We start from the raw sequence: 26031 nt of genomic DNA on the forward strand, positions 1-26031 counted from the left end.
GGGATAAAGAACAAAAATATAAATATATACAAATCTAGATATACAAGTCAATCGGGGTGCTGGCAGGAATAGGAACCTGAGGGCCCCTTGTGGCAGGGCAGACTCAGGAGGGAGCTCCATGGCTCTTCCCAGCACCTGATGGATGTGGACTCTGAAGAGCACCTGGCAAGGTGGTGGTAAAGGAGCACAGGTGAACAACAGGAAAGCAAGGAGCAGGCAAAAGAGAGGAGGGGCTGCCAGGCTGCCTGACCTTGATAGAGTACGGGCAGGAAATGGGAGGGAATAGAGCTCTGTGTTCTGCCTCTCTCAGAGTCTGAAAGCCCTCCTGCTTTAGGAACCTAAAAGATGATCTTGTTCCAAGCCCCCTGCATGAGCAGGGACACCTCCCACCAACCCAGGTTGCTCCAAGCCCCATCCAACCTGGCCTTGAGCACTTCCAGGGATGGGGCAGCCACAGCTTCCTTGGTCAACCTGTGTCAGTGTCTCACCAACCTCACAGGAAAGAATTTCTTCCTGGTGTCCAACCTTAATCTCCCCTCTTCAAGTTTATATCCATGTCCTCTCACTACACACCTGTGTAAAAGCCCTACCCCAGCTTTCTTGTAGGTCCCCTTCAAATATGGGGAGGCTGCTATAAGGTCACCTCAGAGTCTCCTTTTCTCCAGGCTGAACAACCCCAACTTCTTTATCCTGGCTCCAGCCCTCTGAGCATTTTAGTGGCTCTTCTCTGGAGACATTCCAGGAGCTCTGTGTCCTTCTTATGCTGGGGACTCCAGAACTGGACACAGAACTCCAGGTGGGGTCTCACAGGAGCAGAGGAGGAGAATCACTTCCCTCAACCTGCTGTCTGTGCTTCTTTTGATGCAGCCCAGGACCTGGCTGGTTTTCTGAGCTGCAAGCTCTGGTGAGCTTCTGGTCCACCACCCCCCCAGGTCCTTCTCCTCAGGGCTTCCCTCAATCTTTTCTCCTCCCAACTTGTATTAATGCATGGGATTGCCTTGCCCCAGGTGCAGAATCTTGCACTTAGCCATGTTGAACTTCATGCAGCTTGCATAATCCCACTTCTTGAGCCTGTCAAAGTCCCTCTGGATGACATCCCTTCCCTCTAGTGTCTTGACTTCACCACACAGTTTGGTGTTGTCAGCAAACTTGTTGAGAGTCAATTTGATTCCACTCCATGTTGCTGACAATCACAGATCAAAGATGATAGTAGCTGAGACCTTGAAACACAGCACCAGTTATGCAGCCAGTCATCCACCTGGTCCATTTGTATTTTCCCTTCTCTGACTGGCAGGACAGAGAACACCACCTGTGCTCTCCAAACCCTTTAACATCATTCCAAGGGACATAAAGTCTCTTTGGGTATTTGTGAGTCTCCTCATTGCAGCATCATTCAGCCCTACTTGGAACAGTAGAAACAGGTGATAGTCCACAGGCTTTTCCAGGCTCAGTCTCTCCATGATATTCTGGATCCAAGCTCCTGACAGGCAGCAAACTTCCCTAGAGATATTCCCTGGGCAACAAATGGTGGCTTTGGTGCATCTCAGCAAGGAGTCACAGCCACTAACACCCTCCAAACTTTTTTGGTGGCACAAGTACTAATGTTGGTGGGTGTCTGGACAAACTTTGCATGGTTGGACTTTCCTGGGTATATTGTCTGTTACTGACTCTTTATTCTCCAACCCTAGAGCCTCAGACCTGTCATGTAGGGCACTTCAGTGGGAATGGGAAGGTTCCCTGACCTGCACTGACCAGAGATGAGAGTCCAGTCTCCTCTGTCTCATGAGTTGGTTGTGTCTGTCACCTCAGGGTTGGAAGCAAGCTTATATTCCCTTTGCAAACTCTGAAGGCAGGGCTGTGACAGTGAATAATACCATGCACAGATCTCTCACTCAGATGGCAGAGCATTCACACACTTGTTAAGCTCCTCTTGCAACACAGCCACCTACTTGGTGAGCTCCTCCAGCTGGAAATATCTGCACCCATGACCTCCACCTCTGCCTTCACACCTAGGGGGACTTCAAGGTTCCAGAGTTCCATGCAACTTTGGGTCTGGGCAGCTCTTTCAGTTCTTGGGGGTCAGTCTGGGTGTAGGTGTGCACACAGGGAAATTTTATCACTTCCACCTGGGTTTCAGTCAGCTCTGCACTTGCAGCAGGTGGAAACCATTTCATTTCTTTAGGAGGCTGTTTCCATCTGGCTCCCAAAGCAAAACAGCCTATTTTCCAGAGGCCACTATCCCTCTGTGCCCTTCCATGACAAATGTGATGCTCCATTTGCTTGTCCTGGTTCCTAGTGCTTCCCTGAGGCTGCCTTTAGAGATGCAGAGGGTGGCCAAGGTTGCTCTGGTAGCTGCCTCCATGACACTGGCATTGCCTGACTTCAGGAATCCCCCTGGACACTGTGCTGTAGGATTCTGCTACAGATTGGGACAGGATGGGAACTGCTTGCCTTGGTGATTGATTTAATGCTTATTAATGTTTTGGGGAGGTGTATTTGATAGATTTAATGAAACATTAGCCCTCTGACTAAGGCTTTCTCTGTCAACATATGCATGAGAAACATCCTCAATTTAATCCTGACAAATATCCTTCATTTAATCTTAGAGTGGGCTCTCTTATACATTTGCATTTTGTAGTGTCAACAGAAATGCATGGTAATTACCAACCTGGGAAGTCTGCTTCAGTTTGCTTTAAATTAGGTGAGAACAAACCCCACTATCTTTTGGCTTTTCATTAATCAGAAACTAAAATCAGCAGGTGTTTTCAGATTCCTCTTCTGATGAGCTCTGAATTATATTTCTGTACACTGGTACCCAGCAGCCATATAACCAACACATCATGCAGCCCCACAAATCCCCAAGAAAAATCCTTGGTTATGTTGTTTGTAAGACCTATTGTTATAAATACTTCAATAACATATTTTCCTTCAAAGAAGCTTACAGGGGCAAACTTAAAGAGAACATATTCTTTAAAATATTCATGCATTACAAATAATAGAGAACAGAAATAAATCAGTGAAACAAATATCCCTATCAATGACGTAGTCTAATGCATTAATAAAAAGGAATAAATCATGTGGTGAAATGTCAAATGGGCAATAACAGCTGCTAAAATACTGCAATAATATACTGCTACATGGAACTGAAGCTAGATTTCTAAATCATTCAGTTCCTCTCCTCCTTTTTGAGTAAAAGAGGGAAGCTATTTCTGACACTTTGAAAAAGTCTGCATTGCTGAACTAGTTCATCAGATCCCAATACTAGTATTAAAATCTTGTAAATAAAGTGTTCATTAAAAAAACCCTAAACACCCTAATAATTAGCTTTAGGATTCTCTTGTGCTAATTTTATAACACAGAAATGTTCCTTTATTGATGTAAAAAGAAAGCAGGAATACAGCTTTAATTATCAAAGCAATGGGAGGGCAATTAACACAAACAGTTTTATATCACATGGTCTTACCAGTTTTAAACATAAAATACTCCACTGATGGAAAGAACTTCACAGAAATTAATTCAATCCATGTTATTACATCAGTTTGCCATCCAGCTTCCAGAGTTAAGAGATATGAACTTCTTGCAGAGCAATTTAACAAAGGCAGTGGAAGATCAGTAGAAATCTCCCCAGCCAGGTGGTTTGTATTTCAGCATCTACAGATGCATTAATTGTAATAGACTGATGCACACAAGCAGCCAGGAATGAAGGGACAGGCACTGCTTGAAAAAACATTTTCTTTTTTCTGCTTTTTGCACTGTGGTGCTATTCCTTGCAACAATCAATATTACATCTTTTCAGCATTTAAAACTCCACTGCAAGCAAACAACTACAACCCCAAAATATTTTCGTATTCCTAATATTAAAGTAATCTATTAAGAAATAATATCTTAATTCAGTAAGACAACCAACTCTGCCTCTCTTTATGTTGGATCTGAGCTTTTGGATTAGTGCTCCTAAAAATTAGGAGGCAGTATCTTCTGAGAGAGTTTGTAATCTGAACACAAACAAGAGAAACGTAACAGATGGGAATTAGAATAAAAAAAAGGAAGATGAATAGCAAAACTATTAAATCAAAATTGAAAAGCACTATTTATCTATCTACTACGTTAGCATTCTCTAATCTGTCAAGCTCAAAGCATAATAAGGAGCATTCAATGAGCAATTATTTTTTACATTGTTAAGAGACAACAGCCTACCTTTGACTGCTACGTTATTACTCGTGGTATTTACTAAATGGTATTAACTTTTGCAACAGCTAGAGATGAAATGGAAAAAATTATAGTAATTTAAGAAAAATCTGACATCCAAAAATAGGAAGCCATTAGTTATGAACAATTAGTTAGGAACAATTGTTTTCTGAACAATTAGAAACAAATCTCTGAACAAAGGAATAGTGAATAAAAGAATACTGTAACATCTGGACATAACCAAATAATTTACTAATACAATACCTTGATGAGGTTTATAGGTACACAATAGCAGAGAACAATAGGCAAAAATTAAGGTCCAAGTCTCATATTCAATTTGCTTACAAAATCAAATAGCAAAGAAATAAGTAACTACAACATTCTTATGGAAGTTTTCTGTTACTATTAATCCCAAAAAGCCTTCTTCCATGTATGAACTGTACCATTGGGGAATACAGTTATTTGTGGGCAATTATTTAGAAAACTGGTCTTTTTCTATCATGCTTTTTAAATATGAATTTTCAAAACAGATCTAAGACATAATATTTTTAGCCAATTAGTTAAAAGAGACAACCTGACTTTCTTAAGTCATACACTTGAAACAAGAGCTATGCATTTTTTTTAATTTGTTAAGGAGAGAGAAGGAAATAGAGGATCAGATCTCTAATATTCCAAAAATGGTTCTGAAGGCTTACAGGAGTCAGACATGACTGTTCAATTTAGAAAATCAGAGAACCCATATATAAAATCATATATTTTGTGTACAAATCATATATATTGTGTATAAAATCATATACACAAGCAATGTAAGGATGTAAAGCAGTCTTCCTGGCACATACTGCAGGAGAGGAAAAGGTCACGCTGTGTATTAATAAAAGATTTACATCAGGATCAGAAGTTTCTGGCACAGACAGCTGCAGGCTTTGCAAGGATCAGTTACAGAAGTATTTTAATACTCACAGGCTTCTTGTAAAAATTTTTCTCTAACGCTGTCTGAGGTGCAGTTTTTACATGTTTTGATTGCAACAGCCATAGCTGGATTTTCCTGAAAGACATGATAGAGAAATAACTGAAATACAGCCTGCTAAAAGCTAAGTCCTTAAAAATGCAAGCAAAAAACTGCTCTAGAGAAAATCACTATTAAAATATCTTTAGTTAAGAAATCAAATTTTGAAATGTTAAATATTACAATCAAGACATCTAAGTGTACAACACATCTACTGCACCTAGGAAACGTTTAATCTGCTTTAAATTGTGTTAAATAGTGCAAAAATTATGACAGAAGATAGGCAGCTGAACTGAATAGTACTGTAACCTTGTGTATTATCAAGGATGATAAACTCTTGATAATATTTAGCATAAGCAGAAGAAATAAGGAGATATGTGTTCAGAAACCACACTTGGCTTAGGCAAGCAAGAAACCTGGAAAGCCAAATCAAGCACTTTGAGGCTCTTGTGGAGCAAAAACTGGCTGAAATTTTGAGCTCCAACTGCAAGGAAAGTAAAGCAAAGATTTCACATTAGCTTTACAATCAATTATATCAAGGGCTCCAAACCAAATTAAACAACACATGTATTCAAAACCAGAAATGGATTTTACTATCTGATTGCTTATCCTCTGAATTTGAGGAGTAAGAAACACCCTGAGCCAGACCAAAGGAGGCCTCTTGACTCTTGACTGACATCTTTGGTGTGCTTTAAAATACCCTTTCCATAACTTACAGACAGCACAGAGAAGATGCAGGTGTTTTCCTCCTAAAAGAAAGCTTCAGGTATTTGAGCTTTGCTACTTCTCAAAACACCACAACTGGCTCAGAAAATGCTATTTACAACATGGTGTAACCCCATAGTAACATGCAGTGCTCAGATGTCACTCATGCAAGTGCTTAATGGGTTGAAAGCAGCCAAAGAGTTTTAAAATTAAGCTTCTACATTAGGTATGGGCCTAGCTTGCCTTCCCCCCATCTTTCTCAGAAAGGCTACAGGGTTCATGTACATCCTCACCCTGTTTTTAAGGCCAAGTGAGAGTTGAAGTTTTCAGTTATGTTCTGTGTCTACACATTTTTGCTCTATTGCAAATCTTTTCCACAAGCTATCAGTATTTCTATTTTGCAGGTTTAAATTTCTTTTTTCTAAGTTACTGTGTTTCTAACATATCTTTAAACTGGCTTGGAAGGAAAATACTTATTAAAACCTTTTCTCATACATGAATATACCCATAAACTGGCTGAAAACTGGTGGTAAATTGGTATTATTTTCAGCCCTTCTAAAATCAGGAATAATGGAAACTGGATGAGACCTCTGGAGGCCTTGCCAGACTACACCCCCCTCTCCAGGTGTTCTAAAAGTTTGGAAACACCTCATAACCAACATCAACACCAAAAGGAAGAGTTTCAACATCTGCAACCAGCAAAGACTCCAGACATTTTACAAAATAGATGGAGGAAACTGCCTAGTTTCAGGGTTTTGCTGATCTTTTGTTTTCAAATAAGAAGACAAAACAGTGAGGATATATCAGACTGGTAACAGTGTGTGTACTCAGCAGCTAAGATTACTTTAAATGACTCTTTTGAACTAATGCCACAGTAAATCAGCCTTTGGAGGCAGTCTTCTTTGGATTGCTGACATCTGAGCAACAGGATCCTACAGTTATACCTGCATTTTCCATGCAGTATTCTACAAATTCAGGCTGGTTTTGGTATTTCAGGAAAAACTGGCAAAAAGAGGTGGAAGCTGCTGGAATAAAAGCTGGAAGTGTGCTGAAGAGGCATAAATGAGATTCTTCAGATTCAGTTTTGGGCTACCAGAACTCCCTAACATTTTGGCATGTGAGCTGAATATATATCCAAGGATGGAAAGCTATCCTGTTAACTCATCTTTTATGTATTGTAAGATTTATTCTGAAAGTTTAAGTTACACTCTGTGACTAGGAAGTTAATTTCATGTTAATACTTTTCTGTTTTCCCCTCACATATTCAGGTGTCTTAAATGTATAATACTTCTATTAATAAAAGTGATCAGGTTGCCATTAAAAAAACCTCATGCTAGACACAGGATGAATGAATAAGATCTGTTTTCAAATTCAAGAAAAAGAACGGAGATAGATGGCATCTTCAAAGCAACATTCCTAAGAAAATGAGGTTTTAATTAATTTTACAGGGCACTAGATTTATCCACTGATCCTCAAATTCAGTGAAACATTACTCCCCAATTACTCCAGTTAACTTAGGAATCAATGAAAAAGTAAGGATCTCCCTCAATGTAAAGTATATCAGAACTGCTTTTCCCTATGAAGGTACCACAACAGCCTTCAAACCTGCCTGAAATATATAATAATATTTACCCTTATTTATTTACCTAAATATTGCATTAAAGATTTATTTAACTCACCAAGCAAAGGTCACTAACCAGCTGTTTCTGGGAAATACTATTTCTTAAGTTAGACTGTTGTCCAGATGAATTATTACTTCAGCAAAAATCCAGACATTTAATTTACTCCAATGAGAGATACATTCATTTTACACGTGCAGCATCAGTTTATTATATGCTTGAAACACGGTTAAATGAAGTAATTATCCAGCTTTCTCTTACTTTTTTCCACAATTTTAATTTTTAATTCAAATTTCAATCTTAATTGAAATCTTGTTGGCTGCAGTCTAGAAAAATATATAAGCACCAGCATCAATTCTGCCAAACTCTGGTTTCACTGAGGTGAGTCTTGAGTATTGAGAATTCATTGGGTTGGTGCCCAAGGATTTTGTACCCTTCAGGAAAAAGAAATTTTTTAACAAGCTTCAATTTGAGAGATACAGTGAGACACATTTGTTTAAAATTGTTGTCCCTCTGTTGTAGGCTACTGCCCTTCCAACATAACAGACTAAGATTTTGTCAGAACATTTCAGCACAAAGTTAAATTCTCTTAGTCAGGAACAGTCATCAGCTTCTGCACCACGTGCTAAATCTAAACCCAAGTCAGGCTGCACATCCAAAAATTGAATTTTAAACTTTGTAATAGGGTCTACAGCCCTGAATGCTCAGTAGGGAAGTATGGCCAAAGGGATGTGTGCTTGGACACACTCAAAATGCAGAAAAGAATGTATGGTTGGGGTTAAAAGCAATGACTTCTAATTCTGATTCAGCCAGTGGCTCTGGTATGGTCCTGAATAATTAGCCTGGTTCCTTTGATTCCCTTCCTGATCTACAGAATTTTGAATATAGGAGCACAGAACCCACTTTGGAGTAGTTTTCTAGTTATGTGAAACATGCAAAATATTCTCTACATGCTGATTATGCTGAAAAATAAATCACAAAGTTAATTCTGAGTTTTTCCCGAAAAGTCGGATCCAGGCAACTCAGGAATAAATCTTCTTTTTCTTTTATTTTTCCCTTCCTCATTTTTTTTCTTAAAAAGATTTAGTTGTTTGTTTATTATTATTTCAGAAGTGAGGCTTACCGGGCTCATGTAAACTCCTTGGTGTACATCTCCAAACTGTCCTTCACCAATGCAGCGACCCAGCTCAATTCTTTCCCTTTGAATTTCATAATCTCTGGCTATAAGAATATAATGCACTTAAAACATTAAATTTCTGATGAGGGTCAAAGAAATAATCCACAAGATACAAAAAACTCAAAGTAAGTCACTCAAACGTCTCACATATGAATAACTAAGATTAACACTTGCTGCACACCAACCTATACAAATGCTGTATACACACAGTGGAAACCTCTTAAACAAATGTTTGAGCCACAGTAATGAAAATTGTGAAATCTGATTTGCTAAATTAACTACTATGCATTATTTATTTTCTTAAGAGACATAATTGAATCCTTCTTAATTATAGCTGGTAAAAGACAAACAACACAAATAGCCCAGGGCAATACCAATGATATTAAACACAGCCTTAGCACACATCCCTTTAGATGTTTAAGAGAACTCCACTCTGGTATTTTAGCTCTTGGAACCATCAAACGAGCCCAGAGAATTTTTAAAGAGGTAACTGCAAGAAAAAAAATACAGAAACAAGAGCATGGCAAATAAAGATAAAATAAAAGAGCAAAATTTTGAGTGCACTACACCTCTAGCAGTGTGTAACTGAAATAAAACTGCTATGTTTTGGAGATTTATGCAATTTTGTTTACATCATGGTTTGACAGACTGAGAGTACTACTGATAAAAATGGCTCAGTACTTCAGCAAAACATTTAATCAATTGCAACTGAATTACTTCATTTGCAATTTCAGCTCTAGCAGACACGGAAAAATATTTAAGGAATAGCAGAAAAGCATGTACAGTATATGTTTTCACCTCTATTTGTATTATTCAGAAAAAAAAAATACAATCATCCAGCTTATGACTTTATGACTGATGATTTTGACTTCATTAACACTACAAAAATAATGTCACCCAGAGCTGGATAACAAAGTGATAAATGTCTTTTTCATTTCCATTTTAAGTAGTGCATTTTCCTCTTTAAAATCCCAAAGCTAACTGGTTTAAATAGATAATGTTTATTAAATGAAAGTGAAGAGTAAACTTAAAAATTCCACATCATTCCAAACTGCAAGCATACAGGGATGGGTAAAGGGTCTCCTGTTACCTTCATCTATTCCATAGCTTTCTGCAGTGCAATTAAGAGAAAAATCAAATGCTTACTTAGATATAGCTTCTCAAAATCAAGAAAAGGACAAACATTTTTTTTTTTAAACGAATAAACAAACTGATGCAATTTTAAGTTTACATTAGCAGAAGTCACAGGTCTGTTCTTGTGATCTTTACTGATTAGTCCTCTGAGAGCTGAACACTTGAGTCCACTTCAATCTAGCAAAGCACTCGATGTTTTAAGAGGCTTCAGCAGCCTCTCTCCTGGGTTTTGGATTGAAGGAATACTTAAGTGTTCAGCATCATCCAGGGCTGGGCCCACAAGTAATTACTTCCATGAGTGTTCAGCATCATCCAGGGCTGGACCCACCAGTAATTACTTCCATGAGAATTTAAATGAAAAGATTAGGAAAAAAGCCAAACCCCACACTAAGTTAATATGTTAGCAAAGAATAAAGGATATAATTTATCACAGTACTTTTTCATCCTGCAAAATATTTTAGTAGAACCATGTAGTGACTTACTGCAAGACATTCAAAACACATTGTTTATTCCTGGAAAACATATATTCTTGCTTTTCAAATATTTTCCACAGTAGTGGAAACTGTTGTAGACACTGAAATGATCATGAAACATTCCTGCCTCGTGGCAAACTCTAGAAATCCTTACTAATGGATCTTCAGCAGAACATGGCAGCAGTTTAGGATCATCCTCCCCTTCTTACACTAAGCCTGCTATTTTTGCAAGTTTGTGTATGAACTCATTGTCTACTTGGAGATAAATCCTTGGCTGCCAAAATGCAACTGCAATTTCACAGACATAACCAAATCTTAGAGTTTCACATTAAATTACTTAGCCTTGAGAGTTTAAGATTATAAGATAATTCAAATATGCCTTAAGACAAAATCCTTGTGGTGGCTAATGCATCACTTTTTTTTACTTCAAAGATGAAGACTCAGAAGAATTTTGCATTTTTGTTTTTGTTCCTGAAGTCTTTCATCTTTAACAAAATTGCATGTGGTACAGATGACTTCCCTCTATCAAGGAACTCGAAAGCAGCAAGTCTGTCATAGAGCAAAGATGAGACAGTTAGACAGCATTATGCAAAAATTTCCAAATTGTTTGCTCTTATCACAGAAATCTTATCCAGTTCCATTAAGCATTGTGTTCAGCATCACACTTTCAGACATAAAAGGAATTTCACTGTGAAGTCACTGACAGCAGCAAAACAGAATTTGGCTTTATTTGCTTGAAAACCTGAGCTTGAAAAACACATTTCATCTATGAGTTTTCATAACATCGTTGTTTTTTTTTTTTTTGCATATATATTACTTAAAGCTGAAATACAAAATTCAGTCCATACTTAACCAAAGTCCCCAAGCTAACTGCCAAACTTACTTGATGGCATTGTGTAAGTATCTTCTTCATCTATAATCTCTGCATAGTCATCTGTCTCTGTAAAGGGAGGAATTGAAGAGTTTCGGGAAAAGCAGATGAAAATAATTGTCCAGAACAATATCTCAAATTTATCAAGGCTGATATGTCACAACCCCAAAACTTCCAACATTGCTGAGAGCATTTACAACAGCATGAATAAAACTTGCTCATGCATAATACATGGTATGATAATGACCTTGGTGCCAATTATACTGCGTCACACAGATGCATTCAACAAGGAATAAAAGGAAGATTCATTTGTATTCAAAAAAGTTCAAGTTCTGTAACTCAAACCCATCTAAACTGTTGACTTAAAATCTTTTGAACAGCAAATTCCTCTGCAGTAAGGTGAAAACATTATTAAATGGATTAAACTGCTTTATCTTCAATTAAATGTGAATAATAGTTTGCTGGGTTTTTATGTCAAACAAGCAGAACAGACAGCAAAGATGTTCCAGGGCAGCATTTACCTCCTGACAGTGTGGCAAAGTGAGTAATTTTCCATTAAGTTTTCTAGAGTATAAAGATCTTTTAAGTCACAATCTCACCATACACCCACTTTTCTTCACCTAGTCCCAATTTTCCTTATTTAATAGAAATTCACTACCAGTTTTGCTGTCAAGAATCAAGATCTCATGGACAGTGTTTGAAAACAACCAGTTCTCAACATTTTAAGATTGACAATGTATTTCTTTCTCTGTTAAAAACCTACAACTTTTACATATTCTGCTCTCAAATTTGTTAAATGGTGTCAGGTTGTACCAGATGGTCCTTTTCTTGTTTTTTCTTCTGGTGTGTGTAAGTCATTTCCTAATGGTCAGATAAAATCCTCTTGGTGTTACAAAATGAGCCCATAACTTGACATAATTTTTCAGGGCTGTTCAATTCTACACCCCAGCATTAAATATTCTCAAAGTTGAGTAATTTCAAATCCAGTCTGCAGTTTTCATGGCATCAGAGATCAGGCCACATTTTCCCCATCTGCCCTGGAGCATACACATATCCCTACACATCCCTGGTACCATTTCTAGAGGCTCCTGAATGGTGAATGGGACAAATCCACAGTGAGAGTGAAAAGAAGGATGGGATGATCCCTTCCAGAAGCAGCTCTCATACACATACATAAACAAGAGGCTTAATTTTCAAGCAAAATGGATATCCAACAATTAGGAAATTAGAGGTTGAGTATAATCTTTGAAGTTCATCACACTTCAGTGTGTAACTAGTTTTATGCTCCTAACTTTGAACTATTTAAATAAAATTAAAGCCCTTTTTCTTTCAAACTCCTGCAGGGATATGCTGTGTCATGTAAAAAGAGAGATTTTATGCCATTTTACTTTTTGCAGGGCAATTTCTATTTTGAAATCAGCAAAACAGAGTAAATACATGAAAATTTAATCAATTATAAAGGCAGTGCACAATTTTAAACAGGCAGAATACTCCACAGGCACCAATATCTTTCTTACGTTCTTATGTTTCTTATGTTCTTTCCTCCCTGCATTATAAACTGAGGTTTTGTAGAAAATAAACCCCAGTTTCATATAGAAAATAAGGATCCATTTGAAAGAAATCATTAGTGTGACAACAATGGGATGGGGATAAATCCCCCTGCTTCCTTTTAATATTGTGGGAGATGTTTAAAATTTTTGTTAAATGTGGAAAGTATAAATGATTGTTACAAGCTAGACCTGGGATACAAGAAAGTTCTGGTATGTTAAAAAATTGATGAAATGAAAGATATCATAAGCCTATGTGAGAAGAACTTAAAAAATTTGGAAACTAAACTTGGCACCACTTTTGGTCTTTAGAAACCAAGGTATCTGTCACACTACATGGTAGAGCAATGTTACAAATTGTGACAAATGGCTTTGTAATAAAAGATAAGGCAAATAAATAAACATATGCAAGCAACTACAAAAAAACACTTCTTGTTACAGATATAACTCTGGAGAGGAATATGCATTAAGAATTCAGAAAATAATTCCTATTGATTTCTGGCACTGTTTCAGGAAATTAGAGGAAAATTCAATCAAGGCATCAATATTGATGTCCTCCAGGTGTTCTGCAACAAAGATAACTGAGTCATCTGGTGTGAGACTACAACCAAGGCTGCTCAGACTGTGAGTATGTCTGATAAGAGATACTCCAGAACCTATGGGCAATCCAAAGGAAAAACTCAGCTAGGCAAGGCTCTCCAGGCTGCTTTACAAAGAAGGTTTTCCTACAGCAGACTCAAGAGCTGAACATTCACAACAACGCAGTGATTCCAGAAAATATTCTATCTTTGAGGCCCTTGGTAAGTCTAGAAAAATGAAGATTTAACAATAGGGCTGATAACTGCTGTCCTATTGTACTAATGCACATTTCTAAACCAGCACTGAACCTTTTCACCTGCTGGACAATCCCAGATTCTTCTAGATGGAAAACAAACAGGTCACTTTTGGAAAAAGATGCAGTAAAGGTGATTAAGCCAATTAGAGATTCACTAAATCTGAATGCATTTATTAAATGATAGCAAACAACACCCTCGGATATTAAATCCATAGTAGCTATTCCATGACCCTGTTTGGAATTTCCCTTTTCATTATTTTTTCCCATTTATCATAGCTGGTAATTTATAAAAGATAAATACTAATAAAAAGCTATGTAGGGTTAGTACCTGAAATACAATTTTGGAATTTGCAACAGAAGAAATGTCCTTTGAGTTTTCAATGTTTAAGAAAAAAAAAAATCTGGGTAGTATTATCTTTGAGTTATATCTGAAGAAGATAAGGAGATGAAAAAGTATAAACTGCTTTTACTTTCTACTGAGAGGAAGACCACATAGCATTATCTCTACTTCTTACAGCCTTCTTTTACTGCTTTTTATGTCCTCTTACAAAAACAGACACAGTATCAAATTTGAAGAGAAACATTAAAATCTTGTATTTAAAACCAGCAGTTTGAGCAGATGAAACCTGATTAATATTTCATATGTTCAGTCTACATTAATCCATCTTGTACAGCATCTTTCAGTGGAAGGACTACAGAGCACTTTGATGCTACCATGCCTTTCAAGTATCACTTAAAAGACACATCATTTATCTCACCCACTGACCTAAAAAAAAAAAAATCTGATACAAAAATCCCAGTCAAACTGAATGGACACTCAAACCTACAAACCCTCTTTGCATTGTGCCAGAACTCTCATTGCAAACACATGCAATACCCACATCCCTGTGTGTTTGAAATAGCTTTCCCTTTTTCAGTTCCAGTTTAGCAGAAAGTGTTAGTTGCACAGCCTGTAAAGTACAATTTTTATTGGCTAATGTCCAAAGCAGACTGGTTTTTAATACCAAAATCCATAAAATTTATTACTGAAATGTGCATTAAGTGGTATATGAATATAAAAGTTGCATATTGCACATTAGTAACACACAGACTAGAAAACATATTACCGTCCCCACTAATTTCATCTGCAGATCCAGGTGGCATGCAAGGAAAGAGAAAAACAGAGGGGGAGAGAGAAGGGACAGAGAGGGGGGAGGGGAAAATATACTATTAAATTCATGAGTAATCCAAAAGTATTCAGACTGCAGTTGTATTATATACCTGACTCCAGAGAAACCAGAAAAGTAGCAGAATATAAGACTTCTCAGCGAAAACCCAAGGGACAAAGATATGTTCTAAGAAACTTGTATGATGAAACAAAGTTAATAACTTTGAAACACAGATTTGTACAAAAAAATAAATTTGGAAGTGGAACTGTTTTAATGTATTGTTAAGACATGCCAATTTGTGGTTTAAGTCAATATTTCACTACAAAATAGATCTCTTACACCAAGTTAAGTCAGTTCAATTTGACTTTTCACACACACTTATGTCTTGGATACCTACAGCTGGTGTTCATCCTTTCAAAGGAAATGCACTCCTGTGCTGCCACTAAGACAGAACTAAGAAATGGAACCATCTACGTATTAATTATACAAAGCATACTGCAGTTATACAAAGCTGAATTTTAAACAAGTGACAAACAGAACAACTCTACTGGGAAGCTGTTGGAATGAGCAACATACTCTGCATTTATGGTAGCAGTCCTATTCCACACCAACACTCACAGCACAAGCTGATGCACTTCAGACATTATTTATAGATAAAAGGGAAATTAGCATTCAAGTTGAAAAAGTAATGCACCTATATTACTCCAATTGTACTTGCCCCTAACAAAGCCAAACTGGTCCAGACCAAATGCTGAACAAGTACGCAGCCAAAAGCATCACCATGTTCAATGTTTAATCCAAAGTCATCTTAGCTGATGCTTATTGTTGCTATTCTGTTTCATTCATAAGCATGCTTGTATCAGGGGTCCAAGAATGAAGTCAAAATACATTACCAAAAACCCCAGGGGCATTACAGGGGCTGCACAGCCATACAAACAAAATTATTGGTGTGATTGTCCCCTGGAAAAACGGGGACCAGAGAGTTCGCGACTCCGCATAAAAACCCAATTCAACAGGGGGAAAGAGGCAGTAGAAATTTAATGAGATTATTCTTGGATCTCTGCTTACCTGATGCTAAAGTAGTAATAAAAAGACAGTAACTGCATTACTATATTCAGCTTTTGGGTTAATAAGGCAGCCTAAACAAAGAGCAGTGCAGTACCCTTAGGCGGCGGCTCATGGGAACAGAAGACGAAAGGGAGAAAGCGCCTAGATTTCTTTACTTTATGCTGACAGTGATTGACTCCTTTACACAGAGGCAAGAAAAGGAAAGAGAAAAACAGAAACAAATTATTTGGAAATAAAAGAAAAGAGACTGAAGAGAACATCTACAATGAATGAACATAAAGGTAAAGGTTTACATTACAGTTCTGCATACCTAAATGGATACACGAATGTTACTGAAAACTCCAAAGTGTATTTGGTATTTTTCTTTCTAATTATTTTCTACAGCAAAGTTATTTTTATTTTGATTTTTCAAGTGAGACTGTTAAAAAGTCAGCTTTTGCCAACTATATAAACCATCCACTGGCAACACAATGAGTATTATCTACGACAGAAGCATAACCTGCTTTTGCAGGTTCCCCATCTGTACTAGACTGCTCCATAGCTACATCCTGACTGAAGGGACAGCCACCAGACTTAAACATGGATGTACTGACTTTCTGGACCCTTAAAATTACAACATAAAACAAGTACTTCACATAGCAAGGTTACATAGAACAAGGAAAACCACAGTTTCTCTGTCCCACTGAAATACAACACTGACATATTTTATGATCTGAAATCTGTCACTGGAGTTTCATGCCCAGTGCAGACCCATGTTGTTAATTGATATTTTAGCTCTCTCAGGATGTTTGGGCAAACACCCTATAGTATTGTCCCCACTGTCTCCTTTCCCAATTACCCTTCTGCATTTAATTAGCAAATTGCTTATCAGGAGGAGAGAGATATTTAAATATGGGAAAATACAAAGAAGTCAGAACTGATTTCACAAAGTAGGAAAGAACACAGGACAACACTAAGGACCTGAGGATAGCTGCTCCTTCTATTCCTCTTGTTAGCAGAGGTTCCTCTCTGCTTTCCTCTTTTCCCTCTCTCCCTTATCTGAGGAAATGTGAGAGGTGGTTTAAAAAGCTCATCAACTAAATCCCACATCTTGTTGCTTCACAGTCAAATCTTAAGAGTGAGGTTCAGTCACCTTGGGTGACACAGGCTGGAGGTTCAAATTGACACAGCACACCCAAATGTGCTGGGAGGAGTGGAGGAAGGTTTGAAAAGGACAATTACCTTTTAATAAAAGTAACTTCACACTTTTCACAGCTTCTGGAAACCTATGAACCATTGAAGTAGCTCTACTTACACAAAAGCACTGTCTTATATAAACCTGTGAAGTTTTTAGTGGCCAAACTTTGAGGGATAATGTGCAGATTTTTTTAAAGCTGTATTAAGTGTGTTCAGTCACTGTCCAATCAGGAAGCTTCATGTTGAATCTCATGCATGAAATTTAATGGGTTATGACTATGTACAACCCATGCTTTGCTGCAAGTTTAATACAGAGTTAGAATACGTACAGATTTGTCATTGTATCCTAAAAAACAAGAAAGTACCATTCTACAAACTGCTGGGGAGAGTAAAAAAACCAGAAAAAATCAATTTAGAAAATTTACATGTTACTGAAAATGACAGAACATTAGTCAGACCTAATGCTAAAACTACAAGAGGTGCAAGGGGAGGGCAAACCTATTGAGTAAGTATCAGTATTTCCATGCATACCCCACTACTGCATTCCTAAGGGACATCTCTTCCTGCTATCACAAAGCCCCATTTTTAGCACTAACCTGTGGCAACATACATAACAAGGTTTGAAAGAAAAGAAACAAACACTACAGCTATTTTAAGACACTACTGAAAAGGTATTGAAATTAGAATAAAGCAATCTGATACTTGGTACTGAAACAGAAGAGCAGGTATAGAGTCACTGGCAGCAAAGTAAACTCTGAATTGGAAGGGATGTTTCACCTCTTGACCTGCCTGATCAGGCTACAAAGATAATTTAAGCCTGAAATCCTGAAATGCTGTTCACTCTTACATTGATACAGGGGTAACAAGGGCTGGCTGAAACTTGACTAAACCTGCTTCACTGGGAAGGGACACCAAAATGACAAAGGTGGTTTTAATTCACTATGGATGTGTCTTGATGCCCTGTGATATGCAGTCCAACTTGTTTCCAGAGTTTTAAACTTCACCTTTATGACTTACTGTCTCAAGTTTAACTATTCTAAATGACCATTTTGTCTTAAATGTACCAAATCTTCACATAAAGCTATAAAAGAGAGTTTATCTAGGTGAAGAGTTAATTCTAAGTGAAATAAATAAGTTCCATTTCCACCATTCCATACCAGCTTCCAGCCAGGATATCACTGACATCTACCTAAATGCCCATAAAGCTCAGAAGTGCTGCTGAAGACTTCACTGGACTATTTTTTTTCATTTAGTTGCTTTTCTCAATACTGAGTATTCACTTAAATCATTGTGTATAAAGAGAATAAGGAAGGCTGAAACTCATAACATCCCATTCTATTTTTGTTGAACACTCTTGTGTCAGTTTGAGGAAAAACCCTGAAAAATAAAACTGCAGAGGGGAATAAATCTATTTGTTTTCCAGCTTCTGAAATAAAATTAATCCTAAGCACTTGTCACATCAAATAACTTTATACATAAACACCCAAACCCCAAACCTAATACTGCATGGGGTTTTTCTTTAGTCATACTACAGTTTTATAACTTGCAAAGGAAAAGTGTCTGCTCAGATTAAATTACTGGATCACAAAGGGAAGAACTCTTTCACCAGTGACACAGACTGATGAAATCAATGCAGAATCTTCCTAGGCACTGATACAGAGGAAATTTGTTTACCCTGTCTCCACAGCTCATTCTGGTCATCTTGTGCATGAAAAAGAAGCAGCTTAAAATACAAAAAGATAACAACACCAGCCTATTCAGCTGTGATGGGAAGCTGAAATATTGCAATTTATTACCATTAAGGATATTAAAAAGCATCTTATTAATCAGCAGAATAGCTGTGTGAGTTAGGAAGCAAGTAACTGTGAACCTGGAGACATGACTTGCTCAAGGTTTGTAAAATACATCTTTAATAAACCTTTAATAAAACTTGAATGTCTCCCAGTCCTGTGACCATATGGCAGAGCTACAATAGTACAGAGCCTTTATATTCCTCCAATTACTTAATTTGAATGTGTAACTATGTAATTTATGCTAGACTGTTAGTCTTTCTCTTCAGAAGAAGTGAGCAGTAGAGTACATCACTGAGCTAGCAGACACTGTCAATTTTTCAGCATTTTCTTTTTGGAATGACTTGATGAAATGAACACGAATTAAAAAACAACTTCACAGCCCCAAGCAAAGAACACCTTTTCCCCCTACCAACCAATTCAAATGGAACTAGGAAATTCAAGTCCCACACAAGAAACTCTTTCAGAGTTAAGCACAGGGCAGACCTTTTTGAGCCCAGGAACCATCAAACAGAGCACACACTGTGCTCTGCAAGAAGTGATTCAATGAAATCTGATTTGTCTTTCCATTACTGCTCATAGCTGTGCTTGTGATTAGCCCTCAACATTCATATACACATTCAGGTCCCTTCACATACTCACATCTGCTTCATTAAAGACATTTTTAATGTTAATTCACCTGAAATCAGGTGAATAAATTTACTTCTTTTTTTTTTTTTTTTTTTTTTTTTTTTTTTTTTTTTTCCTCCTCCTCTTTATTGCATTTTGACATTGGGTCCTGTTATATTTCAGTTTGCACTGGAAGTCTCTCATAGAAATTACTTTCTACCTGCTAAAATCTCACTTAAGATTATACTTATCTCCATCAAAAGAGAAATTTTTTCATTCAAATTTCAGCTGAGCAGTGTGACTAAATTACTCCTCAGTAGCACCCCAGAGAAGAACTCTCATGCCACTTCACTGCCATGAGCAGGAGTTCACCATGGCAGATGATTTAAGTGTAATGGTATACTAAAAATTTGTAATTCTGAGACAGAACCTGGAAAGTTACTGAGAAGCCCCTCAGGATGCTAAAATCCTTCACTTTCTATCAGGAAGCTCTCTCCAGGAGACCCCATTCCTCTGCTGCTGGGCACATTGCTGGATAAATCTAAACTGTGGGGTGCAGTTATAATTTCTTACAGAGTTGTTATGAGCAAACAATTTTTCCCCCTTGACCTGAAAATGATGTTGTGTTAGTAACAACAGATGTGCCAGCTGGAGGACAAGAGGACACACAAATTTCCCTTTGAGATCCCTACTTCCCTATCACAGGTGTGCATCACAGTGGTTGTTACATGAAGAACTTGAACAGTCTGCCTTAACATCTGAAACAGCAACCACAGATTTAAACACTTTTTAGCTTCTTTCACAAAATAAGCACACATTAAAGCTGCAAATCAGCACCTGCTGTGAAGAGACCAACCCTGCAACAGGACTTAAAACCTTCCTTCGGGCTCATGCCTTGTGCTGGCTCCTACAGGGTGCCTGATCTCCTTCCTTAATGCCATCCTTCCAGTTACAGCTCTCTCCCCACAACCACATTATTTTATTCAACAGTACCTGAGTATCCAAATGCCAAGAGTGACAGCTTGGAACCACAGAATCATTCAGGTTGGAAAAGACCCTTAAGATTATCAAGTCCAACCCTAAACCTAGCCCTGCCAAGAAGCTCACCTTGCCAAGACTTGTTCAATACTCTGCTTGTTCAATTCTTGCTTAAACAAGTGGGCCTGAAATGTCACACTCTGGAGCACTGCACGTAAAGTAATGGTTGAGCTATGTTTAAAAAAAAAAAAAAATGTCCACAGAATTTTCTAGTGCAAAGAAGTGATTAGTCAAGGGATGCAAAAGCATGTTTATATAAGCAAGGATGGGGGAGAAGAAACCAAAGAACCCTGTCAGAAAGGATTTATGTAAAAAGAGAGCAAGGAAACTAAGGCTTAATTGGTTTCATTTTATGAAGAACTTTTTATACTATATAATTTTATAGACAAGGTAAATTATTATCTCTGGAAATATGTGTATCAGCAAAAATATGTGTCACATAACTACTCTAATATTTGCTATTTCAAAACAAACTGCTGGCCAAAATAAGTTCCTGTAGGCTAGAGCAGAGCATTTTAATACAGAGACTCCAAGCAAAATAGTAGGAAATCTAGTCAGGAGAATTACAGTGACCCAGTATGTTGCTGCTTATAAATTTTACATACTATTTGCACAGTGAAAATAGTTCAGCCTTACTGTTTCCTGAGTGTACACTCTTGGCTAAGTAGAAAGAGTCTTTTTAAATGTAAAGACAGAAGCAGAGGAAGAAGGAAGAAAAAGCTGGAACTATATGTTAGTTAAATTATTCATTGCTTCTGGTGAATCACAGCAACTTACACCAAAACATCAGATGCATATAGAAGAAATCTGAAATGTAACTTGTCTTCAATTGAGCTTTTTATTTACAGTTACTTATACCCCTCTCCCCAGATGTAAAATTTGAGGGATAAAATTATTGTTGTAGATTAAAAAAATGGGAAATTTGGTAGACATGGTTCTTATACAGAGTGAAGGCAGTGCCCACTGCAAGGCACATCAGAGCAAGGCAACCAAATAATACCAGAGGAAACAGAAACAGGAGCACGCAGCAAAAGCAGAGCAATGAAACCTGGCTCAGTGACACAGTCATAAGAGAAACACCTCTTGGCTCCCAGATTCAGCAATCTGCTGCTTTGGATTCCTGAAACCAAACAGCTTCACCCTTCACTAGTTTGAAAAGGCCTTTTTTAGGAGAGAGGAGAAAAAAAAATTTAAATACAACTCCACCTTTCTATGCTTTGGAATATTGAAGCACTTGGCAAGAACAAGTTTTCATGTCACTAGACCAGAAATATTTCAAGGTATGTTAATAAATACTTCAAAAAGAAAAACAAAGCGTCTTTCATTAAGATTTTTATTTTTTAGCCTGCAGAACTTCAGATGAATACCTGAACTTTTACACCCCCAAATCACATTCCATGCTGTCTTTTGGTTATCCCCAAAGTGTGATGGGGAACTCACAGTGAAACTTTCCTTTATAACTAAGGGTATTAATACTGTAATAAAATGCTATTAAAATGTCTGACTGCTTTATTTTCCTGTTGAATATGTGCCTCAGATTTTTGCTGTTCAGCTTTAGCATCAGAAGAGATTTAAACAAACCTCACTGAAAAAAAACCCCAGCAGAGTTAATTTATGATTTAAACCATCAAAGGCATGGAGGACATCACAGCTGTCAGTAAGTTATAAAAGCTTGTCTTATCTGGAGCCCTTTAACTCCAAGTCATTTAAATGTCACTAGAGAAAGGCTCTCATTCTGCAAACCAAGATAGCATCACCCACAGCTGGCTTTGCACTGGATGCTGTCAGCTGTCAGGCTCTGCTGACTCTTGGGTTAACTGAATATTATGTACATCTGTTACCTCTGTTGTTTCATCCTGATGGAGCAGTTACATGTGACAAGAGTGACACTTCCTCACATCTACATGAGGTATTATTTCATTTATAACACTCTGATGCCTTTGGGAACTTAAGAAGCAAAACTCCTATCAGGTTCTTTCATCTCAACAATCTGTCTGTGGATTATATTTAATATACTGTCACCTGTACCACAATTAATGCACTTCAAGGAATTATTGGGAAAAAAATCCAAACCAACATAAGAAAAAAATATGTCAGTGTTCTGTGTACCCTTACTAAAAAGAAGAACCCTTGAGAGCTAATAATAAATGCAATGGCTTGAATCACTCCAGTATGTCAGTGTTTCCAGTGATTTGTAATATGGTATAAAAAACAAGGATCAAGCACAATGATTTCATTGTAGAAAGATAAAAAACAAGAAAAATACCTAATAATTTTTTTTGGTATTGCAGAGAAGGGGAGAGACATTTGCTGGTAGAAGCTTTGCTTATGGCTCCAGGAGCCAGCCTTATACCTTACAGCTTTCTTGACATTTATTTGACCAACCAGTTCACCTCCTGCACTTCTGTCTCTTCTGTGGTACTTCAGCAAAGCTTTTATTTGCCCACCATTACCCTTTTGTGATGCTCTAAATGCCAGAGTTATGTGGTATTACAGCTTCCCTGCATGAGTATCAAAACACTGCTTGGAAAAATTAGAAAAGCAGCAAGTTTGTGCTCTGAGACACACGACTGCTTCAGGTAAAAAGCATCAAGCAGAGGAGACCTGAATTTGCAAAGTCAAAGCAACAGTAATAAAGGATCATGAAGTAAGCATTTAGTATTGCTTTTAATAGTAAAAGTGGATCAGCATTCTAAGAAAAACTGAAAAGGTGAAAATTTTAGGTGGCAGGGAAGTATGACTATGTTGTGCTGAAGATTACTGGGTTTTTTTGGGTTTTTTTATGTGAGTGCTTAAAAAGCACAGCACTGAGAAACTTCAATTTTTTTCCAGCAGCTAAAATCAGTCACACAGGTAAGAACCAAGAGAGACCATGGTGATATCTCTTATCTACCATGCTTGTGTGACAGGTACTGAAGGAAAGGAGTTATTTGAGTCTGAGAGGTAACAGGAACTGATGAAGCTCTATTACACCTCTGCAACCTGATACACATTTTAATTCTACATCCTCTCACCTATTTTCTTGCACAAGGTCTGTTTACTTTGGGCTTACTTTGCCAAGGGGTGGATCTCAAACATCTTTATAAAAAGCTTAAGGGTGGGGAAAGGAATCTGAAAAGCAGGAAATTAATCAAAGCTCTATGAATCTTTCCTCCTTCTGGTATGAAATATGTTGTTTGATTATGTGCCACTAAGGGCTCACAGAGATGTTCAAGTGAGGCTGGAGTCCCCCTTACAAGTCAGGGGTGGACACTCCACTGGGTCACAATATTGGGTCCTGAAGTCTGTGGCCAAATACTAGGAATTTAATAATATAAAACTGTCATAATACCAACACATTTCCATACTGAAAAACCTCATTAATAAATATTATGTACAAGAATTTATAAATGCATTTTTTACTAAGACACTGAATCAATCCCTCAAAAGGATTTAAGAAGAAAATTGAAGAAGAAAAATACTCTCTCTCAAGTACAAAAACTTAAAAAACCCCACAGTAACTATCTAAGAGCCTCTAAGTGACAGAAACAACATGTGTTACTTCATATGCACATCCTTCAATTAACTTGATTTTCAATAGCAAAAATTAAGTGCTTTGATCTAAACAGCAGCTACAAAAAAAAAAGCTATTAAGTGTCTTCTTTCTGAAAAGTGATGATTAATATTTAATTGCCTATTTTCACTTTGCAAAGCTGCTCCTTCATAATTAACACATACTCAGGTAATTTAAGTTCTAGCCCACAACACTGTGCCTCATTGCAAAGCTAAATGAAAATACTGACAAGCAGCCCTGGCTTTGAAGTATCCTGGCCCTGCTTTACTGCAGGGATAGGGCTCTTCTTGCAAGTGATGCTAAAAAGTTTCTCTTCAGAAACTCTACAAGGAAGGTCTTGGGAAAGCCATGCAGCAAGAAGCAAGCTAACTGTGAGTGGAAAATCTGCCTAAACATTTGCTAGCTTTATAAATAAACTTGCATTTAGATATATATATATATTTTTTTATTATTTTTTTATTTTATTTTTTAATGAGCCTTACCTGACACAGAGACTGTGTGTGACCTTACTCCTTGCTTCTCATTGTTGGCCAGCCTGGAAAACAGAGGTTGGAATCTCTGAATGCTGTACATTCTGCACACTCACACACACTGAGAATTCATCCCAACAGGGCACCTCCTGTAATTAGCAGGACCAATCCATTTCCCACAGTGACAGATTTGGAGGGGGAGAGAAAAGGCAGAAAGGAATCTACCATTTTAAACCCACCTGGGGGAGTAGGAGTGTAGAGAGTGAATTAATGTTTTAATTAGCATATTGTTTCATGATAAAGAAAAAATTTAAAGGGAAAAACAAAAGCCAATTTATAACTTTTAAGATGAAGCTGTGCATGTTTGAACATTATCACTCTATGCAATCATTTTTACTTTCTGTATTATCTTTTGGAAATAGAACATGAATTGAGGATTTGTCTGCAAAATCACTTGTCATATTAAATTCTATATTAATTTATATGCCCATAATTCAAGAAAAACTATTTCATTTAAATGCAGTTTGGTATAAATGTTCTTTACTATAAGAAACTGCAATGAATGGTTCTAATTCTTTTTTTTTTCCACATACAAATATAAGCACAATTTTAACGATAAGAGGGAACTGCACTCTGTCCTTTCATAAATCTGGAACTTCATCTGGCAAGGCAAATCTTCCCAGATGCAAGATGCTGCTGTTGGCCAGCAGCTTCATATATGTGAAAAGCCCATTCCTCTGCTGCCAGTCTAAAAGCCTGTGGGGTGCCTTTGTTTAACTAGACTTAAGCATACAAAACCAGTTTTGGTAAAATGTCCCAAAAATGGGAAAAAGCTTTTCCTTCAAACTTATTTTATCCCAGGAATCCCCACAAGTAAAAAAAAGTTTAAACTTAAAAAGCTATTCTCTGTTTCTTAGTTGTATCTATTTGAACAAAACCACATTTTTCTCTTCCTTGTGAGTGTATGCTAAGCTTACCACTGTTCCTGCTTCCAATCTCAACTTCCATTTTTATTTCCTTCCTGCATTTTAACTCCTCTCTTTTTTCCCCCACAGAACACTACCTGGCTAGGGAGTCCTGCAGCAGAACCTGTGATGGAAAAGCAGCCACTGGTATCTAAGTGGCTCATTACCTGCAGATTCAGGAACAAATCTTATTCCATACTCCATCCAATAGTTTAAAAAGTAGTAACAGTAATTCTGGGCTCCTCCCAGGAATCAAGGAAGAAACAGAATGAGGTTGCTGGGTCAAAGTAGGCACAGGTAAAAAGACAAGATAAGACACCTTAAAATTCTAAATTCCATTTGGTCTTTCAACAGTTTTCTCCTTGTTCTGGACATTGGTTCAAGGAGAAGATTCTAAAGATATGAGACTTTAAGCTGTGTCTAAATGTGGCTATTGAGAAAGCAACCAGATTATAAGCAAGAAAAAAAAGGAGTGAAATTTAGGGGGTCACAATAAGAAAATGCTCACAGAAAGGGGAGACCAGTATCCCAGTTTTCCAGATAGGGTGGAGACCTGGCCACTGACACCAGGAGTGCTAAGAACGAGCAAGAAGAATAGGATTGTCTACCACCATGTTATGGAGTACAAACTCCAAAAATATCAAAAGTATTCTTGGTTCAAA

General features: G+C 37.4%; 1 protein-coding gene across 35 annotated transcripts in view; it reads right to left on the reverse strand.

The window, feature by feature from the left end:
• The window catches only part of PTK2 (protein tyrosine kinase 2), a 220657-nt gene that overhangs the window by 40834 nt on the left and 153792 nt on the right, over positions 1-26031 (reverse strand). For 10 of the 35 annotated variants that reach the window (XM_071738480.1, XM_071738481.1, XM_071738483.1 and 7 more), the window contains 7 exons: positions 24417-24469; positions 15863-15946; positions 14659-14676; positions 11183-11239; positions 9783-9803; positions 8639-8736; positions 5146-5230 (listed from right to left, as the gene is read on the reverse strand). In XM_071738480.1, coding sequence (XP_071594581.1) covers positions 5146-5230; positions 8639-8736; positions 9783-9803; positions 11183-11239; positions 14659-14676; positions 15863-15946; positions 24417-24469 — 416 coding nt within the window. Of the gene's footprint in view, positions 1-5145; positions 5231-8638; positions 8755-9782; positions 9804-11182; positions 11240-14658; positions 14677-15862; positions 15947-24416; positions 24470-26031 lie in introns of all 35 variants that reach the window. The other 25 variants (XM_071738491.1, XM_071738490.1, XM_071738492.1 and 22 more) reach the window with 8 other exon arrangements.

The sequence above is a fragment of the Heliangelus exortis genome, chromosome 2 (genome assembly GCF_036169615.1).
Source record: "Heliangelus exortis chromosome 2, bHelExo1.hap1, whole genome shotgun sequence".
Classification (NCBI taxonomy): Eukaryota; Metazoa; Chordata; class Aves; order Apodiformes; family Trochilidae; genus Heliangelus; species Heliangelus exortis.